Raw genomic sequence first — 23682 nt, forward strand, 5'->3', positions numbered from 1 at the left:
GGGAGAGAACATAAGAATGTTGTCTAAGTATGCCACCACTCATGAGTAGAGCAGATCTCGGAAGAAATAGTTCACAAATTCCTGGAAAACCACCAGAGTGCTGAACCCGAATGACATTGCCTCATATTTGTAGTGACCATCATGGATATTAAATGCAGTCTTCCATTCGTCATCAGACCATATCCAGACAAGCATGTACGTAGCACAGAGATCGAGCTTGGAAATGATCCTGGAACCTTAGAGACGGTTGAACAATTCCGGTATAAGTGGCAGTGGATAGTTATTCTTGACTGTGATTTGGTTGAGACCTCTATAATCAATACATGGCCAAAGGGAGCCATCCTTTTCTTTATAAAGAATAATCTGCCTCCAACCAATGAGGAGGACTTCTGGATTAATTCCCTTGCAGATTCTCCTTAACATACTTGGACATAGCTTGCATCTCCACTTGTGACAGAGGATAGATACGGCCGCTGGGAGGGGTGGAACCATGAAGTAGGTCGAAAGACCAATCATAAAGCCTATTTGGTGGCAAACTCTCAGCCTCCTCTTTCTTGTTAAAGACATTTGCGTAAGCTCAGTAGGTAGATGGCAGACCCGGAAAATTTGAAGGCATCACCGATGGTCAGGCAGGATGGACTAGAACAAGACAATTTTCGTGATAGAACTGACCTTAATCTGAGCACATCTCCGTAACTCCAGTCCAAGACAGGCTCATGCATCTGAAGCCATGGTAGGCCCAGCAGCAATGGGTGCGACAACTCTGGAAGTATGTAGAAGGCGATCTTCTCAAAGTTCAGCATTCCCACCCAAAGCTCCACTTTGCTCTGTGATGAACAGAATAGCCTCGGATAGAGGTTTTTCATTCACAGATGATACAGCTATGGGAGTTTGAAGTAGTTGGATTGGAATTTGATAGCGATCCACATTGGTCTGTTGTATAACTGTCCAACGCTGTTGATTGGGGCTGCCACAGGATACGGACATGGATATGGATAAGAGCGGAAAGGTCTTTCTCTCACCTAGGGTAGCCTATCCTACAGACCCTAGGCTTGGAAGTTTCCCAGCTTCATTGGACAAAAATGGATCAGGTGAGTAGCATTTCCGTGCTAAAAGCATCCCTCTGTGGTGTGACGGCCCTCGGATGAGACTTTGTCAAGTTCACATGATCTACCTCCATTGGCTCAGGATAAGCATCGGTGGATGTTAGTCATGGCATGATGGGTCTCTGGAAGGTAGGATTCAGGCACAACTTTCTCCTCTCTCGGTTCACCTCTCTGGAACGTTCTTGGAAAAAGAGATCGATGCGCATAGCCAGAGATACCAGGTTGTTGTTGGGGAAAAGGCAATTCACAGCTGGCCAGTTCATCCTTAATTGTACTAGACAGTCCCTCCCACAATGCAGCCACCTGGTCCATTGAATACCTTGCGGAACACCTCTAAAAAGTCTTGCAGGTTCAGGACGACAGGATCACTTCTTTTCCATAATGGATTGATCCAAGCAAGGGCCAGTCAGGTGCAACATCATAAGGCAACTTTGGCTAGGTCCAAGATGAACTAATGGAACAAAAGATGGATGGATGTTCCATTAGTTCAAGTGCAAGGAGCACTGATTTATAAAGTCCCTGCATTGGTTAGGGTCGCGTCAAGCCACGGAGGAGTAGACAAATGAGGACCGGAGCCTGAAGCTGGATTAGCTGTCAGAGTAGGGACTGCAACCGGCACAGGGCAGGTGGAGACACTTGTGTCAAAGCGTGCAGATGGGTGTTCACTGGCCGCAGTTAAGTCAGGATCTGGTGTTGTTTTTCTCATTGACTGACCATCTCTTGCTGCATACCTGTAAGCAGGACAGCACTGGAGCCAGAGGTATCCATGGCCTGGGCAAACTGTAATGCTCATTGGTGAGAGCAGTAGTGGGACCACTAGGCTGCAGCACCGGTTCACCTAAGGGGTGAACACCTGGGTCTCAATATAGGTTTCAATGTCCTATTGACAGCCCTGTATCCACTAAGCAATTTCCTGATGAATCCTAGCACAGATTATGTGTTGGGACAAACAGAATATCCCCAAAAAAGCAGAAAATCACATCGTATGATTTTTAAATAATTAATTTTCATTTAATTGCATGAAAAAAGTATTTGATCACCTACCAACCAGCAAGAATTCTGTCTCTCACAGACATGTTATTTTTTTCTTTAAGAAGGCCTTCTACTCAACACTCACTACTCACCTTAATTGCACCTGTTTGAACCCAGTACTTGTATAAAAGACACCTGTTCACACACTAAATCACATTCCAACCTGTCTACCATGGCCAAGACCAAAGAGCTGTTTAAGGACATCAGGGACAAAATTGTAAACCAGCTCAAGCTAAGGAGTGGCACCTTAAGAAGCATTTCAAAGTCTTGGAGTGGCCTAGCCAGTCTTCAAACCTGAACCCAATAGAAAATCTTTGGAGGGAGCTGAAACTCAATGTTGCCCAATGACAGCCCAAAACCTGAAAGATCTGGAGAAGATCTGTATGGAGGAGTGGGCCAAAATCTCTGCTGCGGTGTGTGCAAACTTGGTCAACACTCAAGAACTAAAGGAAACATCTGATTTCTGTATTTGCAATCAAAGGTTTCTGTACCAAACATTAAGTTCTGTTTTTCTATTTTATCAAATACTTATTTTATGCAATAAAATGCAAATTAATTATTTCAAAATCATACAATATGATTTTCTGGATTTTTTTTGGGGGGGGGGGATTCTGTCTGTTAGAGTTGTACCTATGATACAAATTACAGACTTTTTAATTCTTTGTAGATGAGAAAAGTTGCAAAATCACAAGTTTATCAAATACCTATTTTCCTCACTGTGTGACTGAGTAGATGATATGAATTGAGCTATTGCTGTTGATGATATCTAACATATATGATATAGAGCACCATTATATCATTTTACGGATCTTTCCAGCCTGGAGGATAGGGCCTAAGCGTAGATATCACCTAAAATTTTACTTATTAATTCATAAGGGATGTGACATTAGTGGAAGATATGAAAATTATTTTCATTGTATTCACTTGGGCACTTTATTCTGTGTGTTTTTAATGTGAGTATTAAAGGTTACGTTATGTACTATTACCTTACCTGCTGCTATTACATTAGATCTACTTTGGGATTTGAGCAGTACTGATTGAATCTGCTGGATCTTCTATATCTTCAGTCAAGTTATTTCCCAAAATTTTGGCTTTTTTTATGTTTTGCAGCAAAATCTGCTAAATATTTTAGGATAGGGTATAAGTTATAGAAGGATAAAATAGGAAGATATGGACCTTTACTTGTCCTGATGGAGAAGAATTGGCCTTGCCAAAGATAATGTCATACAATTCTATAAAACTACATTCTACACATATCTATTTTGGTCTCAATACTGATTGTCTGCCAAGCATTGGACTGATTAAAATACTGTAAATCTGGTACATTATTTCTGGACTTAAAAAGCATCAGTGTGACCCCATCTTGAATAAGCAATTCAATTTTGAGCACCAGTTCATATAAAGGATGCCCTGGAGTCAGAAGAGGTACAAAGAAAAGCTGGAACACTATTAAGGAACATGGAGGATCTTACCTATGAGGAAATAATAAAATAATTACATTTATTCAGTCTTAAGAACAGTAATCTAAGAGGAAAATAATTAACTTGTACAAGTACATATTGCTTGTACAACAAGTATGGACAAAAACGGTTTTGTTTAAAAGCCTCTTAAAAGACACAGGGTCACTCCCTCTGTCTGGAGAATGATGAATTCAATCTCCAGAGAAGACAAGCTATCTTTACCATAATAACTACAGAGGTCTGCAAGGGTAAAATTGTTTGAAAAGTACGAGGTGAATTTTATCTACTTTCGATCACTGATCTCCTCAAATATATTGAAAAAAATCCATCACGTACAGTTTTTTCGCAAACACTGACTCATAAGCTTAAAATAGAATATAATTCCATAGAGATCTAAAGGGAATTCCTTCCATACTTTTCTGAAGATGGTGCTCTAATGTATTTCAATGATGTTCCAGTGCTGATGGAAAAATGTGTCATTGAGTACAATGTGAGCAAGTGGAGACTCTTTATTGATTAATAAAAAAAAAACAAAAAAAAAGTCTGCACAGTGGCAGCAAGTGTGCTTCAGAGACTGTTGGCATTCTGTGCACTTGAAGGAAAGGTATGAGAATTTAGATTTTATTCTCAAGAAACTTATCTACGAGGATCAAGGATAGTCAATATGTGATGATCTGAGACTTCTCTCTCTGCTCCTTGGCAAGCATGGATGAACTTTACTTTTTTGGGTGAATGGAACAACCGGAAGAAGACTCATCACAGGAGCAAAAAAAGTTGGCCAACAAGAACATATTTGCATCCTGGACTCAAGAGCATAATTGCAGAAAGTTTAGTTGATCCCACTAACGTTCTCCTGCCACCACTCAACATTAAGCTTGGACTGATGAATGAGACACTTTTAAGTGCCAGTGTGCCAAGTCTAAGGGACTGTCCAAAGTAAAACTGAAGGATGTTCAGAAACTCGTGAAGAAAGACGTATTCAAAACAAAAATAAAAGCTGTTCACAAAAGGTCTTGAGATTCTTTTAAAGAAGTTGTGAAGAAATTTCTAGGTAACAAGAAAAATCCAAAATTTAAAGGGGTGGTTCACCCATATTTTTTATTGTCTAGTTCGATATTATATTGAGAAACAATGTTTCTCTCAAATACTTTGTGTTGGCAGTACTGCCTGTGAAAGGCACTATTGCAGACCGCTGTTCCCGCTCTAGTGACGTCACGGTCAAGTGCCGCACGTCACATCCGTGCAGCCGGCTGCATTCTTCCAGACTCACTGAGCTGTGGGCGGTGCTTCACCGCTGTCACAGCACAGCACGTCTCCTGCTCCCCCCTCCCTCCTCCCTCACAGCACAGAGCGTCGCGTCTCTTGCTTGCAGCGTTCTGCTGTGAGGGAGGAGGGAGGGGGGAGCAGGAGACTCGCTGTGCTTTGACAGCGGTGAAACACTGCCCACAGCTCAGTGAGTCTGGAAGAATGCAGCCGGCTGCACGGATGTGACGTGGGCGGCACTTGACGGTGACGTCACTGGAGCAGGAACAGCGGTCTGCAATTACGCCTCTCACAGGCACTATTGCCAACACAAGGTATATGAGAGAAACATTGTTTCTCAATATAATATCGAACTAGACAATAAAAAATATGGGTAAACCACCCTTTTAAGTCTGTCATGAAGAACATGCAGAAAGGTTTCAAAGCCTTGGGTTGTCTGATGAATTTGAAATTACATTTTTACATTCCCATTTGGGCTACTTTCCTGAAAACCTTGGTGCTGTTAGCGAAGAGCAAGGAGAAATATTTAATCAGAATGTGAAGGAGGTGGAACGACGATACCAAGATAGATGAAACGTGAATATGATGGGGACAACTGCTGGATGCTTCACAGAGAAGTTCTACAGGCCTTCTATAAGAGAAAAGACAAGCTTTGAAGACAAATGGAAAAAGGCGCAAGAATTAATTTCCAATAAAGTTGCAAAATGAATGTTCAAAATACATATGTCTAAATATATATATATGTATATGTATATATATATATATATATATATGTATATGTATATATATATATATATATATATATGTATATGTATATATATATATATATATATATACATATATATATATATATATATATATATATATATATACGCTGTAACATTGTGTATATTTTTGGCTACAATAAAGATTTTTCTGGTTAATTTGATTTGTACATAATTTAAATTTCACGTGCGTTTTTTGCAAAATTTACATTTGATGGTTAAAAATAGAAGTATTTTTTCTAAATCAAGGCATAAGAAAACATAGAGATCAGTAATTGGGTTTGAAGTAATTTTCATAAATCCAAATTTTGCATACCTGTGCTATCAATCTGTGGATAAGTTTAGAGCTGGTCACAGAGAAAACCATTGATGTTTTTAAAAATATTAAGTTTGTTTATGAATGTATAGTCAAGTGGATTGGCAATTGGAAAGAAAGATTAGTTTTAAAACATGCATTTTGTAGCGTGCGGTGTACATGCTCTAGCTGACTGCTGGAGCGTCCCATCACTTTTTGGACACTAAATAATCTAAATATTGGGATTTTATCCAGGCATCTGTATCGTCTGCTTCTGGAATATATATTATTAGATGGCCTTTTTGTTCATGGACTATTGTCCTGTGAAGGTCCCCTGATGAACCCCAAGAAATTCGGAGGGAAACGCGTTGGGACTAGGTTCTTTGGAGATCCTGGCAGATAAGTCCCTGCTGGGAATTCTCATGATATTATCTTTAGGACTCATTATTCTGTTTTTTGTGCCTTACTAGTATTAGTCTGTTTTGCAGACTCAGGCATGTAGATTTATGTTCCTTAACAACTGAGGATATTTGACAATTGACAGCTTTGGGCACGATTCATCTTGCACACGTATTAATGGTGACGGGGGCCATTTTTTGGCAATTATCTATCTAGGGCAAGGTAGGGAAGAGTCAACGAGGAGCGGTGGGCACCCAAAAAATTATGGTGCAACTCCGCTGATAGGCAGGTGACAGTGAGGGCTAAGTGCTAGACCTAGAGCCTTTTCTAACCCTTGGGTTTTATCTTTGGTGGTTTATTGTCACCCTAATACCACTACCCCTTTACCTACACCTAAGTTTATGTGTCTTGCACCCCCTTCACCTGACCACGGTCTGGATGAACTGTATTGATGGTTCTAGGATATACCGTTTTAATAAGTCTTTAATAAAGAGTATTTTTAAGGTGAATTTTTTCTTTGGTTTTCAATTCATATTTCCTCTTTTTATATATATATATATATATATATATATATATATATATATATATACATATATATATATATATATATTTATAAGAAAACATAGAGATCAGTAATTGGGTTTGAAGCAATTTTCATAAATCCAAATTTTGCATACCTGTGCTCTCAATCTGTGGATAAGTTTACAGCTGGTCACAGAGAAAACCATTGATTTTTTTTAAAAAATATTAAGTTTGTTTATGAATGTATAGTCCAGTGGATTGGCAATTGGAGAGAAAGATTAGTTTTTTTTAGGGTAGACTAAATCATATGTTGCAGTTGTACATATAAGGGGTTACATTTATCATTTCCCATATCTCAGTTGAACTTGATTGACATTTGTCTTTTTTCAACCGTATTAACTATGAAACTGTAACTCTAATTTCCTTAATTGCAGATTCAGAAGATGAAGAGCCACCAGATCTTGAGTCAGAGTCTGGAGATATTCAAAGTGGTTCAGAAAGTGGCCCAAGCAGCATGCTCTTAGAAAGCCAAGATTTAAGAACCCAGATCATACAATTGCTCACTGAGCTGGAAGAAACCCGAGAACTGGCACTGAAACATGAAGACAGCTTTTTGGAGATGCAGGGTAAATAGAGTGAATATTCCAAAGCATTGGCTGTAATCAGTAAAGTAACGCACTGTTAAATTATAGATGATATTCATAATATTCACAGGTTATGTCACCAATTCTGAATTATTCTTCTTATTTTTTGAGTTAACATTCCTCTATAGAATGTCTAACCACTATTTAAAAAGCACACCCTCCTTTCCTTCTGGCATAACATTGGTGATGCCAGCTACTGGTATATTTTTACAGGTATTTTGGAGGAAGAACGATTGGCAAGTGCTCAACAAGCCGAAATTTTTACCAAGCAAATTCAAAGACTGCAAGGTGGGTAACACAACGGCAGAAAATTCATCATGGCATACAGGAAACTTTTAAACAAGTATACATTCACCATGTTATCTTAAAAACCTACTTAAAGGGGTTGTCTCGTCTTCTATCTTCAGGAGCAAACCGCTTTCTGCTTTACAGCATACTGTTTTCCAGGGGCCAACGCGCTCTTGATAACTGACAGTTTGGACCAGTGGCATGGCCTGAACTCTGCATTCTGCTGTACTGTTAGCATAGACAGGTTTACCTCTGTAGCATAGGAGGAATACAGATGCAGAGACGTGCTGGCTCCAGCGAACCAGCCAACTTCAGTGCAACTCTTGGAAGTTGTATAGCGAAAAGCTTGCATGATCCATGCTCCCTGTCCGTGAGACTGTCCACCACAGACTGCAGTCAGTGCCCAGCAACCCAGGCAATGAGCAGTAACTCAAGAAATAAAAATCCCCCCCATTCTTGAGAAAGGAAAGTATTTTTAATAATAGGTAAATTGTAAAATTGTTTGTTTTTACAAGCATGTTGCAATTGTACCCATTAGAGAAGATAAGACAATCCTTTTAAGAAATATTTTTTGTCTTCTATTATATGATGCACATTAAAGTGGTATAGTGAAATAAAATTCAGAGGTGGTGGTCCGAAATACACCACTCTCCCTGATCAGCTGTTATTAAAGGGAATCTGTCAGCAGGTTTTTTGCTACCTAATCAAGAGCAGCATGATGTAGGCAAGGAGATACTGAATCCAATGATGTACCACTTAGATTATTGAGTGCAGAGGTTCTGAAACAATCAGAATTTTTAGATTTAGCCATGTAGCAGAGCTGAGAGAGCTGTCCGCCCACAACAGGCTCTTACTAGAGATTGTACATTGACAGTGAGGTGTCATTCAGAGAAGGAGGTGTGCCGGACTGCAGTGCGCTTGGCTTTGTAGTCCTGCAATGATAATTGTCTTGCTAGACAGCATAAACAACAGATAAGACTGTGACAAGACAGGCAGTCCTGAATTTTTTGTGTAAACCCTTGCAGCATGTAGGCTTCAGCTTATATAGCAAAAACCTGCTGACAGATTCCCTTTAACTTCAGCTTTGGCAGAATGTAAGCATTGAATGGAATTGAACAGCTCAGGTCTATTCAATATGTAGCCGCTGCTGTCGAGAGCTGAATATCAGCTCCTATTCCTTAAAAAAGGATGCTTCTGTTTATATAGGCAATTAACATTCTGTTAAAATACACCTTCACAGTAATCTCACTTTCTCCACCTCTGACTACTTCTCCCAAAATATGACTTGAATTCTTCACTTCCTTAGAATACCTAAATTTCTGGTATTAGCCCTTTTATTACTGTAGACTACCAGGACACCCAAGATAACTTGTAATATTAACAATACGTCTTCAAATAATCATTTTAACCCAAAATTGATCAAAATGGCCAAAAACATTTTTGCCACCGTATTAACTATAATAGATCTAGCAGGAAAATTATCTACACACAGTCACCCAAGAAATATTGAACCTATATAGTGGTTTAATTAGGATCAAAGTTTTTTATGTTGACTTTTCCCTCAGAATAACAAGTTCTTTTTTATCTTTGTAGCTCAGCTGCGTTCTGTACAAGAAGAAGTAGACAGCTTGGAGCAGGAGAAGGAGTGTGAGCTGCTGGAGGTGTCCCAAGAGTTACGATGCGCACAGGAGGAGATCATGTCCCTGCGGCAGGCTGCGGAAGAAGCTGCAGCTGAGAGGGAGAGTGACATTGCATCCTTGCAGGAGGAGCTGTGCAGGCTGCGAGCAGAGCTGCATGAATTACAGGAGACAAGACAAGAGTATGAGATGGAGATAACCAGTCTTAGAGCAGAGATCAGCATGAAAAGCTGTAGTGGCCATGCAGGACAGGAGCCAGGGACCCTGCAGGGTGAGTGCTTTTGTCTATCATAGTCTACACACAAGGGCCCTACTCATTACAGAGGAACTCCTATGAAACTTTTCATACCCTAAACCTGTATAATAAATGTCATTGGCTAGAAAACATTTTTGTCAACTTAGTGCAGTGCTGTGTGTTAAACACTTTCACTGAATGGATTTTAATGCAACCTTGAAATGCACAAGAACAATAAGGTTGTAATCAAATACTATTATGGAAATTTAAAGGGCATTTTCACATTAAATACATGTATACATACAGTGAAACAAGTATTGAACACATCACCAATTTTCAAAGTAAATATATTTCTAAAGGTGCAATTGACATGGATTTCTCACCAGAGGTTGGTAACAATCCATCCAATCAACAGAAGCAAAGAGATCAAAGCACAAATGTCCATAAACTGTTATGTGTAAAAATGAAAAATGACAAAAGGAAAAAGTATTGAACACAAGAAAGAGAGGTGCAAAAAGCCATGGGAAGACATAACACGAGCTGAAATCTATCAGTAATTAGAATGCAATACTGACACGTTGCAACTTTATTGTTGCGAAACATAATGATGGCATTGGTTATAAGAACAATTTCCTAAACTACTGAAGGTTACAATGAGCACTGCTGAAGCCATAATCTGAAAGTAAAAAGAACATAATTTTGCCACAAAGGTCAAAGATAAGGTGCTCATCACAAGAGTTTAGACAGAGGGGTGAAAAGAATTATCCAAAGAGTTGTCTTAAAAGCCAGGAACCACCTGTGGAGAGCTACAGAAAGACCTGAAATCAGCAGGTACAATTGTTTCAAAGAAAACAATAATTAATACACTCAACCTCCATGGCCTGTATGCACCCTCACCACACAACACTCAATTGCTGAACAAAAACATGTTAAAGAGCATATAAAGTTGGCTCAACAACATTTAGAGAAGCCTGTGAAATACTGGGAGAATATAGTCTGATCAGATGAGACCAAAATGGAACTCTTTGGATAGCATAATACACACTGTGATTGGAGGGCAAAAGGCACCCCAAAAACACCCTACCAATAGTGAAGTTCATGGGAACATCATGGGAACATCATGGTATGGGGCTGTTTTTCAGCATACAGCACTGGAAATATTCATGTGATTGAAGAAAGGATGAATGGACAAAGGTACCTTCTTGATGAAAATCTGTTGCCATCTATCAGGATGATGAAGATGTAACCAGGGTGGACATTTCAGCAAAACAATGATACCAAACACATACCCAAGGAAACTCTAAATTGGTTTCAGAAAAAAATAAATAAAGCTGCTAGAATGGCCCAGCCATTCACTTGACCTGAATCTAATAGAAAATTTATGGAAGGAACTAAATCTCAAAGTTCATAGAAGGAGCCTACTAAACCTTCAGGATTTGGAGATGTATTTTAGAATGGGCCAGAATCACACCTGAGCAATGTCTGTGACTAGTTTCTCCATACAGTAGGTATCATCACCAACAAAGGCTTTTGCACAAAGTATTAAATATATTTCAGTATGCATGTTCAATATTTTTTCCCTGTGTCATTTCTCAGTATTACACATCTGTGGATTGGATGGGTTGCTACCAACATCTGGTGAGAAATTCATGTACATACTGTAGCACCTTTAGAAATATATTTACTTAGAAATTTGGTGACGTGTTCAATACTTATTTCACCCTCTGTAAATGTAGCCAGAGATTGAGCTTCTTAAATTGCCAAAATCACGAGAATGGATTTTATGTTTGGATGAAAAAACATGCTCATGGCATTAATAAATTAATTTTTAAATAGATATTAAATATTTATGAACATATTATTTTCCCCTCTAGTAGCTAGTAACGTAGCTATGTATATACAGTTCTAAAATACAACTGGGACTTGTAAAGGGGTATTCTTGTCGAAGATATTTAAAATATATCTTCTCGGATACACTATAAATGTCTCGTAGCTACAGATCCCACCTGTGGGACTCCTAACTAATGGCCCCATTTCATGTCAACGTAAACTGTGTGAGTCGCAGATGTGGGACTATCTAGAAATGATTGAGATAGAACAACTCCTTTAGGTTAAGGATTTATTAATACTATACTTGACTTGCTATTACAACTGGAAAGAAACAATTATTTCCGATCCCATGTCATTTACTTTTTTTACTTCCTCCCCAGCAAAGGGGCTATGGTATGTCCCTGTATGGTCAGGCACAGCTATTACACAGTATATAACAGCGGCACATATATAAGATTATCTCAGAACAGGAACATTTTTTTAAACACATCCAATTGTGGAACTTATTATTGTTATCACTAACAAATGAACAGCACATCATCTATATAGCTGCCATATCAATAGACGTGATTATAAAATTGATTCAATTGTAGATATAAAGATGTTTCCTCCCACCATTCCATGTATAAATTGACAAGGGATGGTAAGAATCTGGCACCCATGGAACAACCTTAGACCTGTAGAAAACATTATTGAATGATACAAAAATATTAGTAGAAATGAAGTAACATGTAAAATAAAATCAATCATTTTCTCAGATAAATCACTGAACGTATATTAGTGAAACGATAGAGCAACCAAAGATTTGTTATTAGTTGTAATATTTGGTACAGAAACCTTTGTTTGCAATTACAGAGGTCAGACATTTCCTGTAGATTTTGACCAAGTTTGCACACACCGCAGCAGGGATTTTGGTCCACTCCTCCATACAGATCTTCTCCAAATCTTTCAGGTTTTAGAGCTGTCACTGGGTAATATTGAGTTTCAGCTCCCTCCAAAGATTTTCCATTACCCATTTTCAATGTTCTTACTGAGGGAAGGAGGTTGTTGGCCAAAATCTATTGATATATGACCCCATCCATCCTCCCTTCAGTGCAGTTGTCCTGTCCCCTTTGCAGAAAAGCACCCCAAAATATGATGTTTCTACTCCCATGCTTCACAGATTGGATGGTGTTCTTGGGGTTGTACTCATGCTTCATCTTCCTCAAAACACGGTGAGTGGAGTTCACACCAAAAAGTTCTAATCTGTTCTTATCTGACCACATGACCTTCTTCGATGCCTCCTCTGGATCATCCAAATGGTCATTAGCGAACTTCAAATGGGCATGGACATGTACTGGCGTGAGCAGGGGGACCTTACGTGTCCTGCAGTATTTTAATCCATGACGGCGTAGTGTGCTACTAATGGTAATCTTTGAGCTCTCTTCAGGTGATTGACTAAATCTTCTCATGCAGTTTTGGATTGATTCCTGACCTTTCAGAGAAAAAAAATAAAAACAACTCACTAGAAAAATCCATTAGCCAACAAGGGTCAAATGACAAATGCACTTGCAAGATTCAGCAGCCCCCTATAATAAAGGTGGGGGTAAAACATGTGCAATATACCAATGAGACAACCACTCACAGCCTACCATTTCATGGAGGGAGTGGTTGCTGTTATTACATATGCATACTAATGAGGTTTGCATAGGGCACCAGTCACACTGGTATGTGTGATGCACAGTGTCTGGCTTGCATCCCATTGATGATACCCATACTATTAGATCAGGTGGTCTGCCCAGCACTATATAAGTGCACCCCACAGGACAGAAACCCCAAAGGGGCCGGCTGCATCCTACAGAAAATTGTGCAATAGAAAATGATATAAAATGATTATTAATAAAGTGAGGTATTGGTCCATATTTTGGTGAAAATACATAAGCTTATAACCCAATCGTCAAGGGTCCCCACGCTCACGAGTCCCTATCCTATATTCAAAATAATTCACCGCATGGGCCTTCGGGGTGTCTGTCCTGTGTGATACCCTTACATAGTGCTGGGCATCTCGCCTCATCTAATAGTATGGGCTTCATGAATAGCCTGTAAGCCAGTCAGACACTGTGCACTACACCTATCTGTGTGACTGACGCCCTATGCTAGCCTTATCTGTGTGCATGTGTAATACCAGCAGCCACCCCCTCTATGAAATATTAGGCTGTGAGTGGTTGTCTCATTGGTATTCTGCACCTGGGTTACCACCACCTTTATCATAGGGGGCTGCTGCATCTTGCAAGTGCATTTGCCATTTGATCCTTTTCGGCTAATGGCTTTTTCTGGTGAGTTGTTTTGATTTTTCTTTTCTGAAAAGTCAGGAATCAGCCAAGAACTACAGAAGATCTGGTCAATGACCTGAAGAGAGCTGGGGCCACAGTCTCAAAGATTACCATTAGTAACACACTATGCTGTCATTAATTAAAATCCTAGTTTAGACAATGGGATGTTCCCCAGTTTAGGACCTTTAAGAGAAAGTAATTTCAAATAGCATCATATTGCAAAGATTACTATGACCTTGCTGGGTTATCTATTTAATTAACCCTTGCTAGATCTGTAGATAGTTCATTTCACCATGAATTGTATAATGCTCCATTGCTACCCTGCATTGTTGAGGTAGGAATATTGAGCACACTTACTGTCGAGTTTCCTCAGTTATCAACTGATCACTGGGTGTCAGATGCCTTAATCCTGGGACCGATTCAAACAGAGGACAAAGCACACAAGCCTTTCAACATGTAGACTGACAAGGCATTTCTTTTGATCATCATAAATATAAAATTACATAAGGCTCATAATGTCCGCCTTCCAAATACAGTCAAGAAACCCTAAAATATTATATATTACTATATTTTATATACAGTATATCCTTACTAGTGTCCCTGACTTCCAATGCATTTTTATCATGCCTACACTGTTAGAATGTTAGAAGTTAACCTCCATACTTGTGCCATTATGACAGGGGAGCTGCAGTTCCTGCGTGACCAATGTCAGCACCTCCAGATGGAACGCAGTATTTTACAAGAAAGTAACAGTCAGCTGAAGAGTCATCTCTTGCTCCTAGGTGGAGAAAGGTAATTCTCTATGTATTTGCTTCAATTCCACTTGCTCATTCAGTTTGGTTATGTTTGGTAATAAAAAGCAGCAACAAACTTAAAAACAATTTACTATAGTTATCTGCATGCATTCTGTATTTGCTCATTTGTTATCATATATCTATCTATCTATATATATATATATATATATATATATATATATATATATATATATATATATATATATATACCGTATATATATTGCATAGTGTTGTATGAATTCATATATATATTATATTCATAGCAATTATTTAAACATGTGAGGTTTTATTATGGATCAAAGGGGGTTTACCTTAAGCAAAGTTAATTTTTAATTTCATTTTAATATAAGGATATTGGAATAATAATAAATTAGAATTGTTTACAAAAAATATTCCTGTGCTGAGATAATCTTGAAGAATTGACCTCCCTAGAACAAATGAACAGCACATCATCTATATAGCTGCCATACCAATAGATGTTATTAGAAAATGAATTTGATGGTTGATATAAAGAAGATGCTTCCTCCCACCATTCCATGTATAAATTGGCAAGGGATGGTGAGAATGGGACAACCTTGGACTTGTAGAAAAAAATGAATTATTGAATGATAAAAAATATTAGTTAGTAGAAATGAATTAACATGTAAAATAAAATCAATCAATTTCTCAGATAAATCATTGAACTTTTGTAAGTGAAACAATAGAGTAACCAAAGCTTTGTTATGAGTGGAACATGAAAACAATGAACTAGTAATCCAGTGGTAACCAGGTGACCAAACCATTGTATCCATAATTTTTAGTAAATGTTTGATATCTTTAATGTGGCTGGCAGCATGTAAAATAGGTGGTTGTAACAAGTTGTCTAGCTAAGTGGATAATTGCTCAGTTAGTGAATTGATGCCAGTTATAATAGGGCATTTATTTATAACAATACCAAATAAATGTGATGTTTTAAATGGATTTGTTGCAGTTCCTGAGTTTTTTCTTTTATAAATATATTGAATGTATGGAATATGTCCATCTATGTCTACACAAGTTTTTTTAACAAAAAAAGAGAGGAACAAGAGGCGATCAATTAGGTCTATTTATTTTTATTGTGAATAAAAGTGCGGACAGGTGGGGGGGGTCAGACCCGGTATACATCACTACAGTCAGCATGCACCAATTGTGCAAGGCATTATAAGAAAGTCAAGAATGTGAATACATATGCACCATCAAAGTTACAATACAATCTGCATAAGGTAAAAAATCAGATATCCCTTACTGATTTATTGGGACTCGCTCATCCATACATGCACATATAGAGAGCACAGTATTGCAGTTTATTGAAGATCACATGAACTACTCCAAGTACAATTATGGACCTGTACCAAGGTAACTCAAATTGTCCTCTATATATACGCATGGAGACCAAAAATATCCAGACATAATTCCAAGCGCAGAGCACGGAGCAGTTCATGAGAATAACACGGTTCTCTAGTTAGTGGGCAGAAATTACATGCCTAAAAATTAGGCTTCCATGGATTTCTATGAGGGTGGTAATAATAAGAGCAAATGCTTGATATCCATGAATCATATGAAACGCTCCAGGCTCAGAACACAGGAACACATGGCCAGAAATATGAGACTATAATTCATAGATCACCATACCAAAGGGCATAAATATAGGTCTCAATGACCCCCATATACATGGTGATCATAAAAACCACAAATGATTACAGGTACAAAGAACCTGGAGCAGTTCATGAAATAGTGGCACACACAAACAGAATATCCTTCATCTATTGTTGTAGTGTACAGAGGAAAAATGTATAGGATAGGGACACCATTCATATATAGATGATCATAATATCCATGCTCAGCAACGGAAAATTCCCATATAGTGCTGAAATAATGGTAATCACAAAGAATAGTGTTTAATACCCATACAATACAGAGATTATAATCCCAAAAATCCTCATCTGCACACTAACAATTTCAAGAGTTGTATATAATGAGAAATACCACTAGATTTTTTCACGCTAGTATCATGGAGCACATGGCACTCCATGAACCTGTGGCAGTATAATGCCCACCAATCACTCATACAGTGCACAAGGCACGAGCATTGCCCAAAAACAGATATGCAAAAGCAGGTACATATAGTGAAATAATGAACAACAATTCAAGACTTACATATAGCTGAAAGATGACAATGACTGCAGTGGATTGCGCCCAATGCGCATTTCGGTGTAAACCTTCGTCAGGGGGCGTGAACTAACACGGAGGAAGTGAGGTAGATATAGGCCACCGCTCTCTTCGATTGGGCAGCAAGATGACGCACATGGGGCCGGTCAACCGGAAGTCCCGCCCCACAGACGCGTCATGGATACACGAACGCCGGGAACCCGGCGTCCAAGTAGCCATAGAGACGCGGCTGAGAGCGCGAGAATCCCAGACAGGCCGCGCATGCGTGCACTGCGACAATACGGAGAGAGAGGAAAATAAAAAAATATAGTTTCTCTGCAAGCCAGATATCAAAATTAGAGGATACAAGGCAAACGAGTGGTATATATTGTCACCACATATTACAATATAGGTGTTATAGCAAATTGCAGGAATGGAGTTATAATAAACCCAGTACTCTAACATCTCAAATTGAGATTGTCACACAGTATATCAGAACAGCAAACTGCCGCACAGAATCACACCAATATAATTGAGAATACATCAATAACAAGAACACCCCATAAAACGAGATAAGGAGAGCCCTTAAATGTTCATACAAATAGTGTGATCATGTGCAGCAGCCCGCAGCACCACATCTAAAGATCTATAAAAGTTCATACAGATAATATAACTGTAGAAGAGGACTATCCGTAGAAAGAAAACAATTACATACAACAACCTGCAGGTATGTCACAATTCCAATATATGTGAAAAATGTACACAATTTGTTTATTAAGGAGACATAATAACACTCGTTAAACATCTTCATTCGCATGTAATCCAACGGAGAATTCCTAGTATCCAATTTCCATATCAGCATTATGTACACAGGAAACCAAATGGAAAAGGTGGCCTAAAGATTTATAAAAAAGTAGTTAAAAACAATTTAAAACAAAGGAGAAACTAGACTTTATAAAAAAGGAACAAAACTCATATGCTCATTGAGACCATGGGGCTGGACAGTACGCAGACGCCAGATCCACCGTGTCTCCAATTGACCCAATCTCTGGCTAACCCGACCACCCCGTATATCTATATCCAGCATATCAATTCCACGAATCATAAATTTCCCAGAATCAGATCCGTGGAATAATTTGAAATGCTTGGGAATTGTTTTGAGGGTGTTTACATCACTAACATCACGAGCAGCCTCAATTCCCAAAATATGTTCGCGCACGCGAACCTTTAATTGGCGTGTCGTGAGACCAATATAGATTTTCGGGCAGGGACAAATACCATAATATATCACACACTTAGACTGACAAGTGATTCTCTTCAGGATTTTAAAGGTCTTTGTAGCTGAAGAGTCACTAAATGAGTCAGTGCGTGATACATTAGGACAAGCAACACATTTGTCGCAAGGAAAGCTCCCGCCCTTAATTGGTGGATTTTTGAAAAACAATTGTTGTGGGGGATTGGGATCATGGAGACTACGGACAAGGAAATCCTTGAGGTTCTTGGCTCTGCGCACTGTAATTTGTGGTTGATGAGGTAGAATCCTAGCCAGAATAGAATCGGCTTGTAAGATGGGCCAAGACTTCATCAACACTTGTCGAATAGCATTATGTTCGGAACAGTAATCAGTAATGAATCTGACTGATGTCACATTCTTGCTGGGTTTCATGGAATACAGCAAATCGTTTCTAACCGAATATTTTGCACGATGGTATGCGTGTTTAATAGTACGTCTGCTGTATCCCCTCTCAGCAAAACGCTTGGTTAACTCAACAGACTGTTTCTCAAAATCACTGTCATTAGAGCACAACCTGCGAATACGCAGGAATTGTCCGACAGGTACGGACTTGATCATATATGGCGGATGAAAAGAGGATGCATGAAGTAATGTGTTGGTAGCTGTGGCTTTCCGATATAAATCGGTCTGTAAGAAATCCTCAGAGTCCCTATATACCAAAACATCAAGAAACGCCACGGAATCCGGAGAATATTGATGAGTAAGATAAATGTTGCGACCGTTGGAGTTCATCTCTTGAATAAACAAACTCTTCTTTTGTTGTTTATTCAAGAGATGAACTCCAACGGTCGCAACATTTATCTTACTCATCAATATTCTCCGGATTCCGTGGCGTTTCTTGATGTTTTGGTATATAGGGACTCTGAGGATTTCTTACAGACCGATTTATATCGGAAAGCCACAGCTACCAACACATTACTTCATGCATCCTCTTTTCATCCGCCATATATGATCAAGTCCGTACCTGTCGGACAATTCCTGCGTATTCGCAGGTTGTGCTCTAATGACAGTGATTTTGAGAAACAGTCTGTTGAGTTAACCAAGCGTTTTGCTGAGAGGGGATACAGCAGACGTACTATTAAACACGCATACCATCGTGCAAAATATTCGGTTAGAAACGATTTGCTGTATTCCATGAAACCCAGCAAGAATGTGACATCAGTCAGATTCATTACTGATTACTGTTCCGAACATAATGCTATTCGACAAGTGTTGATGAAGTCTTGGCCCATCTTACAAGCCGATTCTATTCTGGCTAGGATTCTACCTCATCAACCACAAATTACAGTGCGCAGAGCCAAGAACCTCAAGGATTTCCTTGTCCGTAGTCTCCATGATCCCAATCCCCCACAACAATTGTTTTTCAAAAATCCACCAATTAAGGGCGGGAGCTTTCCTTGCGACAAATGTGTTGCTTGTCCTAATGTATCACGCACTGACTCATTTAGTGACTCTTCAGCTACAAAGACCTTTAAAATCCTGAAGAGAATCACTTGTCAGTCTAAGTGTGTGATATATTATGGTATTTGTCCCTGCCCGAAAATCTATATTGGTCTCACGACACGCCAATTAAAGGTTCGCGTGCGCGAACATATTTTGGGAATTGAGGCTGCTCGTGATGTTAGTGATGTAAACACCCTCAAAACAATTCCCAAGCATTTCAAATTATTCCACGGATCTGATTCTGGGAAATTTATGATTCGTGGAATTGATATGCTGGATATAGATATACGGGGTGGTCGGGTTAGCCAGAGATTGGGTCAATTGGAGACACGGTGGATCTGGCGTCTGCGTACTGTCCAGCCCCATGGTCTCAATGAGCATATGAGTTTTGTTCCTTTTTTATAAAGTCTAGTTTCTCCTTTGTTTTAAATTGTTTTTAACTACTTTTTTATAAATCTTTAGGCCACCTTTTCCATTTGGTTTCCTGTGTACATAATGCTGATATGGAAATTGGATACTAGGAATTCTCCGTTGGATTACATGCGAATGAAGATGTTTAACGAGTGTTATTATGTCTCCTTAATAAACAAATTGTGTACATTTTTCACATATATTGGAATTGTGACATACCTGCAGGTTGTTGTATGTAATTGTTTTCTTTCTACGGATAGTCCTCTTCTACAGTTATATTATCTGTATGAACTTTTATAGATCTTTAGATGTGGTGCTGCGGGCTGCTGCACATGATCACACTATTTGTATGAACATTTAAGGGCTCTCCTTATCTCGTTTTATGGGGTGTTCTTGTTATTGATGTATTCTCAATTATATTGGTGTGATTCTGTGCGGCAGTTTGCTGTTCTGATATACTGTGTGACAATCTCAATTTGAGATGTTAGAGTACTGGGTTTATTATAACTCCATTCCTGCAATTTGCTATAACACCTATATTGTAATATGTGGTGACAATATATACCACTCGTTTGCCTTGTATCCTCTAATTTTGATATCTGGCTTGCAGAGAAACTATATTTTTTTATTTTCCTCTCTCTCCGTATTGTCGCAGTGCACGCATGCGCGGCCTGTCTGGGATTCTCGCGCTCTCAGCCGCGTCTCTATGGCTACTTGGACGCCGGGTTCCCGGCGTTCGTGTATCCATGACGCGTCTGTGGGGCGGGACTTCCGGTTGACCGGCCCCATGTGCGTCATCTTGCTGCCCAATCGAAGAGAGCGGTGGCCTATATCTACCTCACTTCCTCCGTGTTAGTTCACGCCCCCTGACGAAGGTTTACACCGAAATGCGCATTGGGCGCAATCCACTGCAGTCATTGTCATCTTTCAGCTATATGTAAGTCTTGAATTGTTGTTCATTATTTCACTATATGTACCTGCTTTTGCATATCTGTTTTTGGGCAATGCTCGTGCCTTGTGCACTGTATGAGTGATTGGTGGGCATTATACTGCCACAGGTTCATGGAGTGCCATGTGCTCCATGATACTAGCGTGAAAAAATCTAGTGGTATTTCTCATTATATACAACTCTTGAAATTGTTAGTGTGCAGATGAGGATTTTTGGGATTATAATCTCTGTATTGTATGGGTATTAAACACTATTCTTTGTGATTACCATTATTTCAGCACTATATGGGAATTTTCCGTTGCTGAGCATGGATATTATGATCATCTATATATGAATGGTGTCCCTATCCTATACATTTTTCCTCTGTACACTACAACAATAGATGAAGGATATTCTGTTTGTGTGTGCCACTATTTCATGAACTGCTCCAGGTTCTTTGTACCTGTAATCATTTGTGGTTTTTATGATCACCATGTATATGGGGGTCATTGAGACCTATATTTATGCCCTTTGGTATGGTGATCTATGAATTATAGTCTCATATTTCTGGCCATGTGTTCCTGTGTTCTGAGCCTGGAGCGTTTCATATGATTCATGGATATCAAGCATTTGCTCTTATTATTACCACCCTCATAGAAATCCATGGAAGCCTAATTTTTAGGCATGTAATTTCTGCCCACTAACTAGAGAACCGTGTTATTCTCATGAACTGCTCCGTGCTCTGCGCTTGGAATTATGTCTGGATATTTTTGGTCTCCATGCGTATATATAGAGGACAATTTGAGTTACCTTGGTACAGGTCCATAATTGTACTTGGAGTAGTTCATGTGATCTTCAATAAACTGCAATACTGTGCTCTCTATATGTGCATGTATGGATGAGCGAGTCCCAATAAATCAGTAAGGGATATCTGATTTTTTACCTTATGCAGATTGTATTGTAACTTTGATGGTGCATATGTATTCACATTCTTGACTTTCTTATAATGCCTTGCACAATTGGTGCATGCTGACTGTAGTGATGTATACCGGGTCTGACCCCCCCCACCTGTCCGCACTTTTATTCACAATAAAAATAAATAGACCTAATTGATCGCCTCTTGTTCCTCTCTTTTTTTTTTTTTTTTTTTTTTTTTTTTTTTTTTTTTTTTGTTCCATTGTATTAGCGATTTGGTCTTAATCCGTGGTCCCTATTCTGCATAATATATTATATTGTGCTGATTATTCACTATCGTTATGCAGAATTTATGTATGCCATTTCTTACTTTACAAGTTTTTTTAAGTATCCATATTTTTATTATTTTTTTTAGATAGCTTTTACTGGTACAGGGAGGAAAATGTGTACATTTTAGATGTATTGAAGCATACAGCTATACATTTCAATACATCTTTTATATGTTTTTGGGGACAAAAAAACATTGTCAACTATGTTTTTTGTACATCCAAAATCCAACACAACCTGATGTGAATAGAACAAAAAGTAGTTAACAGAACATTTTTGGGGGGCTATGTTTTACCCATCTTAATTTATGGAAGCTGCTGCATACATCTGAGTAGAATACTCTGTGTAAATGTAAACCTATCCCAAGTCTTATTGATGTGATATTTAACATAAACTGTTTCAGATAGAAACTATTCAGACCTTTTAAAATTGCTACTACTGTAAGAGGAGTCAGTTATTAGGATCATTTATTACAATAATTAGGAAAGGAAATTATAAGCATTTGTTGAAGAGAGCGTAATTATTGAAATAATGTTCAAATTATTACCAAACACACCTTAACCCCATAGCGACGGCCTAACGTCTCAAGACGTCGGAAAAACAGGGTACTTATTCTGTTCCGACGTCTTGAGACGTCAGGCCGGAAAAACCCTGTAGCGCCCCCCAGTGACGAAAAATCTCGGGGGTTTCAGCTACCGGGGGTAGCTGAAACCCCCCAGATTATGAATCGGGGTGTTTTTTATGCACCCCGTTAATGCGATCGCCGGTATACACCGTATACCGGCGACAACATAAAAAAAAAAAAATGGCTGGTAAAATTTATTTATTTCTCATCTGACGTGATCAAACATGTCAGATGAGAAATAAATGTGAGCCCTTAGTGCCCCCAAAGCCCCCGGTACCGGAGAAATCCATCCAACCCCCCCCCTCCGGAAAATCCAAGATGGCGCCGACGCGCGCTGAAAACTCCCGCCGCCGCCGCCTCTGCATTCATTTCCCTCCGTTCTGAAATGATCAAACATTTCAGATCGGAGGGAAATGTCCCCCTCCTGACCTCTCCTCCGGTACACCGGAGCTCTTTGGTCCCTGGAGCCCCCTCCAGTTCTTCAGAGCCCCCCTCCGGAGCGTGCAAGATGGCGCCGACGCGCGCTGAAAACTGCCGCCGCCGGCTCTGCATTCATTTCCCTCCGATCTGAAATGATCAAACATTTCAGATCGGAGGGAAATGTCCTCCCCTTGACCCCTCCTCCGGTCCACCGGAGCCCTCTGGTCACCGGAGCCCCCTCCGGGTCTCCAGAGCCACCCCCCCTCCCCCGCATTCATTCTGCTCTTTCTGCCGCATGTGACACGTCACATGCGGCAGAAAGGTGTCCCCAGGTCCCCCCAGGTCCCACTAGGTCACCCCCCATCACCCCCCCCCCCCAGCCCCCGGTCATACGTTACCTGGCTGGTGATCCGTCCCGCGATCACGCCGCCTCCTTCTTGAATGCTGGCGGCGCATGCGCAGACAGCGGCTGTCAGCTGGATTCCTCCCCCGGTCCACAGTGGAGCAGCCTGTGCATCAGCGACGTCAGTCTTGCAGGGACGCTGACGTCGCTGATGCACAGGCTGCTCCAC

The 23682-nt window shown here is 39.6% G+C and overlaps 1 protein-coding gene across 5 annotated transcripts in view; it reads left to right on the forward strand.

Annotated features, from left to right (window-relative positions):
* The window catches only part of CCDC136 (coiled-coil domain containing 136), a 106281-nt gene that overhangs the window by 26859 nt on the left and 55740 nt on the right, over window positions 1–23682 (forward strand). For all 5 annotated transcript variants that reach the window (XM_075345377.1, XM_075345379.1, XM_075345378.1 and 2 more), the window contains exons 3-6: window positions 7276–7467; window positions 7699–7773; window positions 9367–9681; window positions 14468–14579. In XM_075345377.1, the coding sequence (XP_075201492.1) occupies window positions 7276–7467; window positions 7699–7773; window positions 9367–9681; window positions 14468–14579 (694 nt within the window). The remainder of the gene's footprint in view (window positions 1–7275; window positions 7468–7698; window positions 7774–9366; window positions 9682–14467; window positions 14580–23682) is intronic.

Source organism: Anomaloglossus baeobatrachus, chromosome 4 (assembly GCF_048569485.1).
Source record: "Anomaloglossus baeobatrachus isolate aAnoBae1 chromosome 4, aAnoBae1.hap1, whole genome shotgun sequence".
In the NCBI taxonomy this organism is placed as follows: Eukaryota; Metazoa; Chordata; class Amphibia; order Anura; family Aromobatidae; genus Anomaloglossus; species Anomaloglossus baeobatrachus.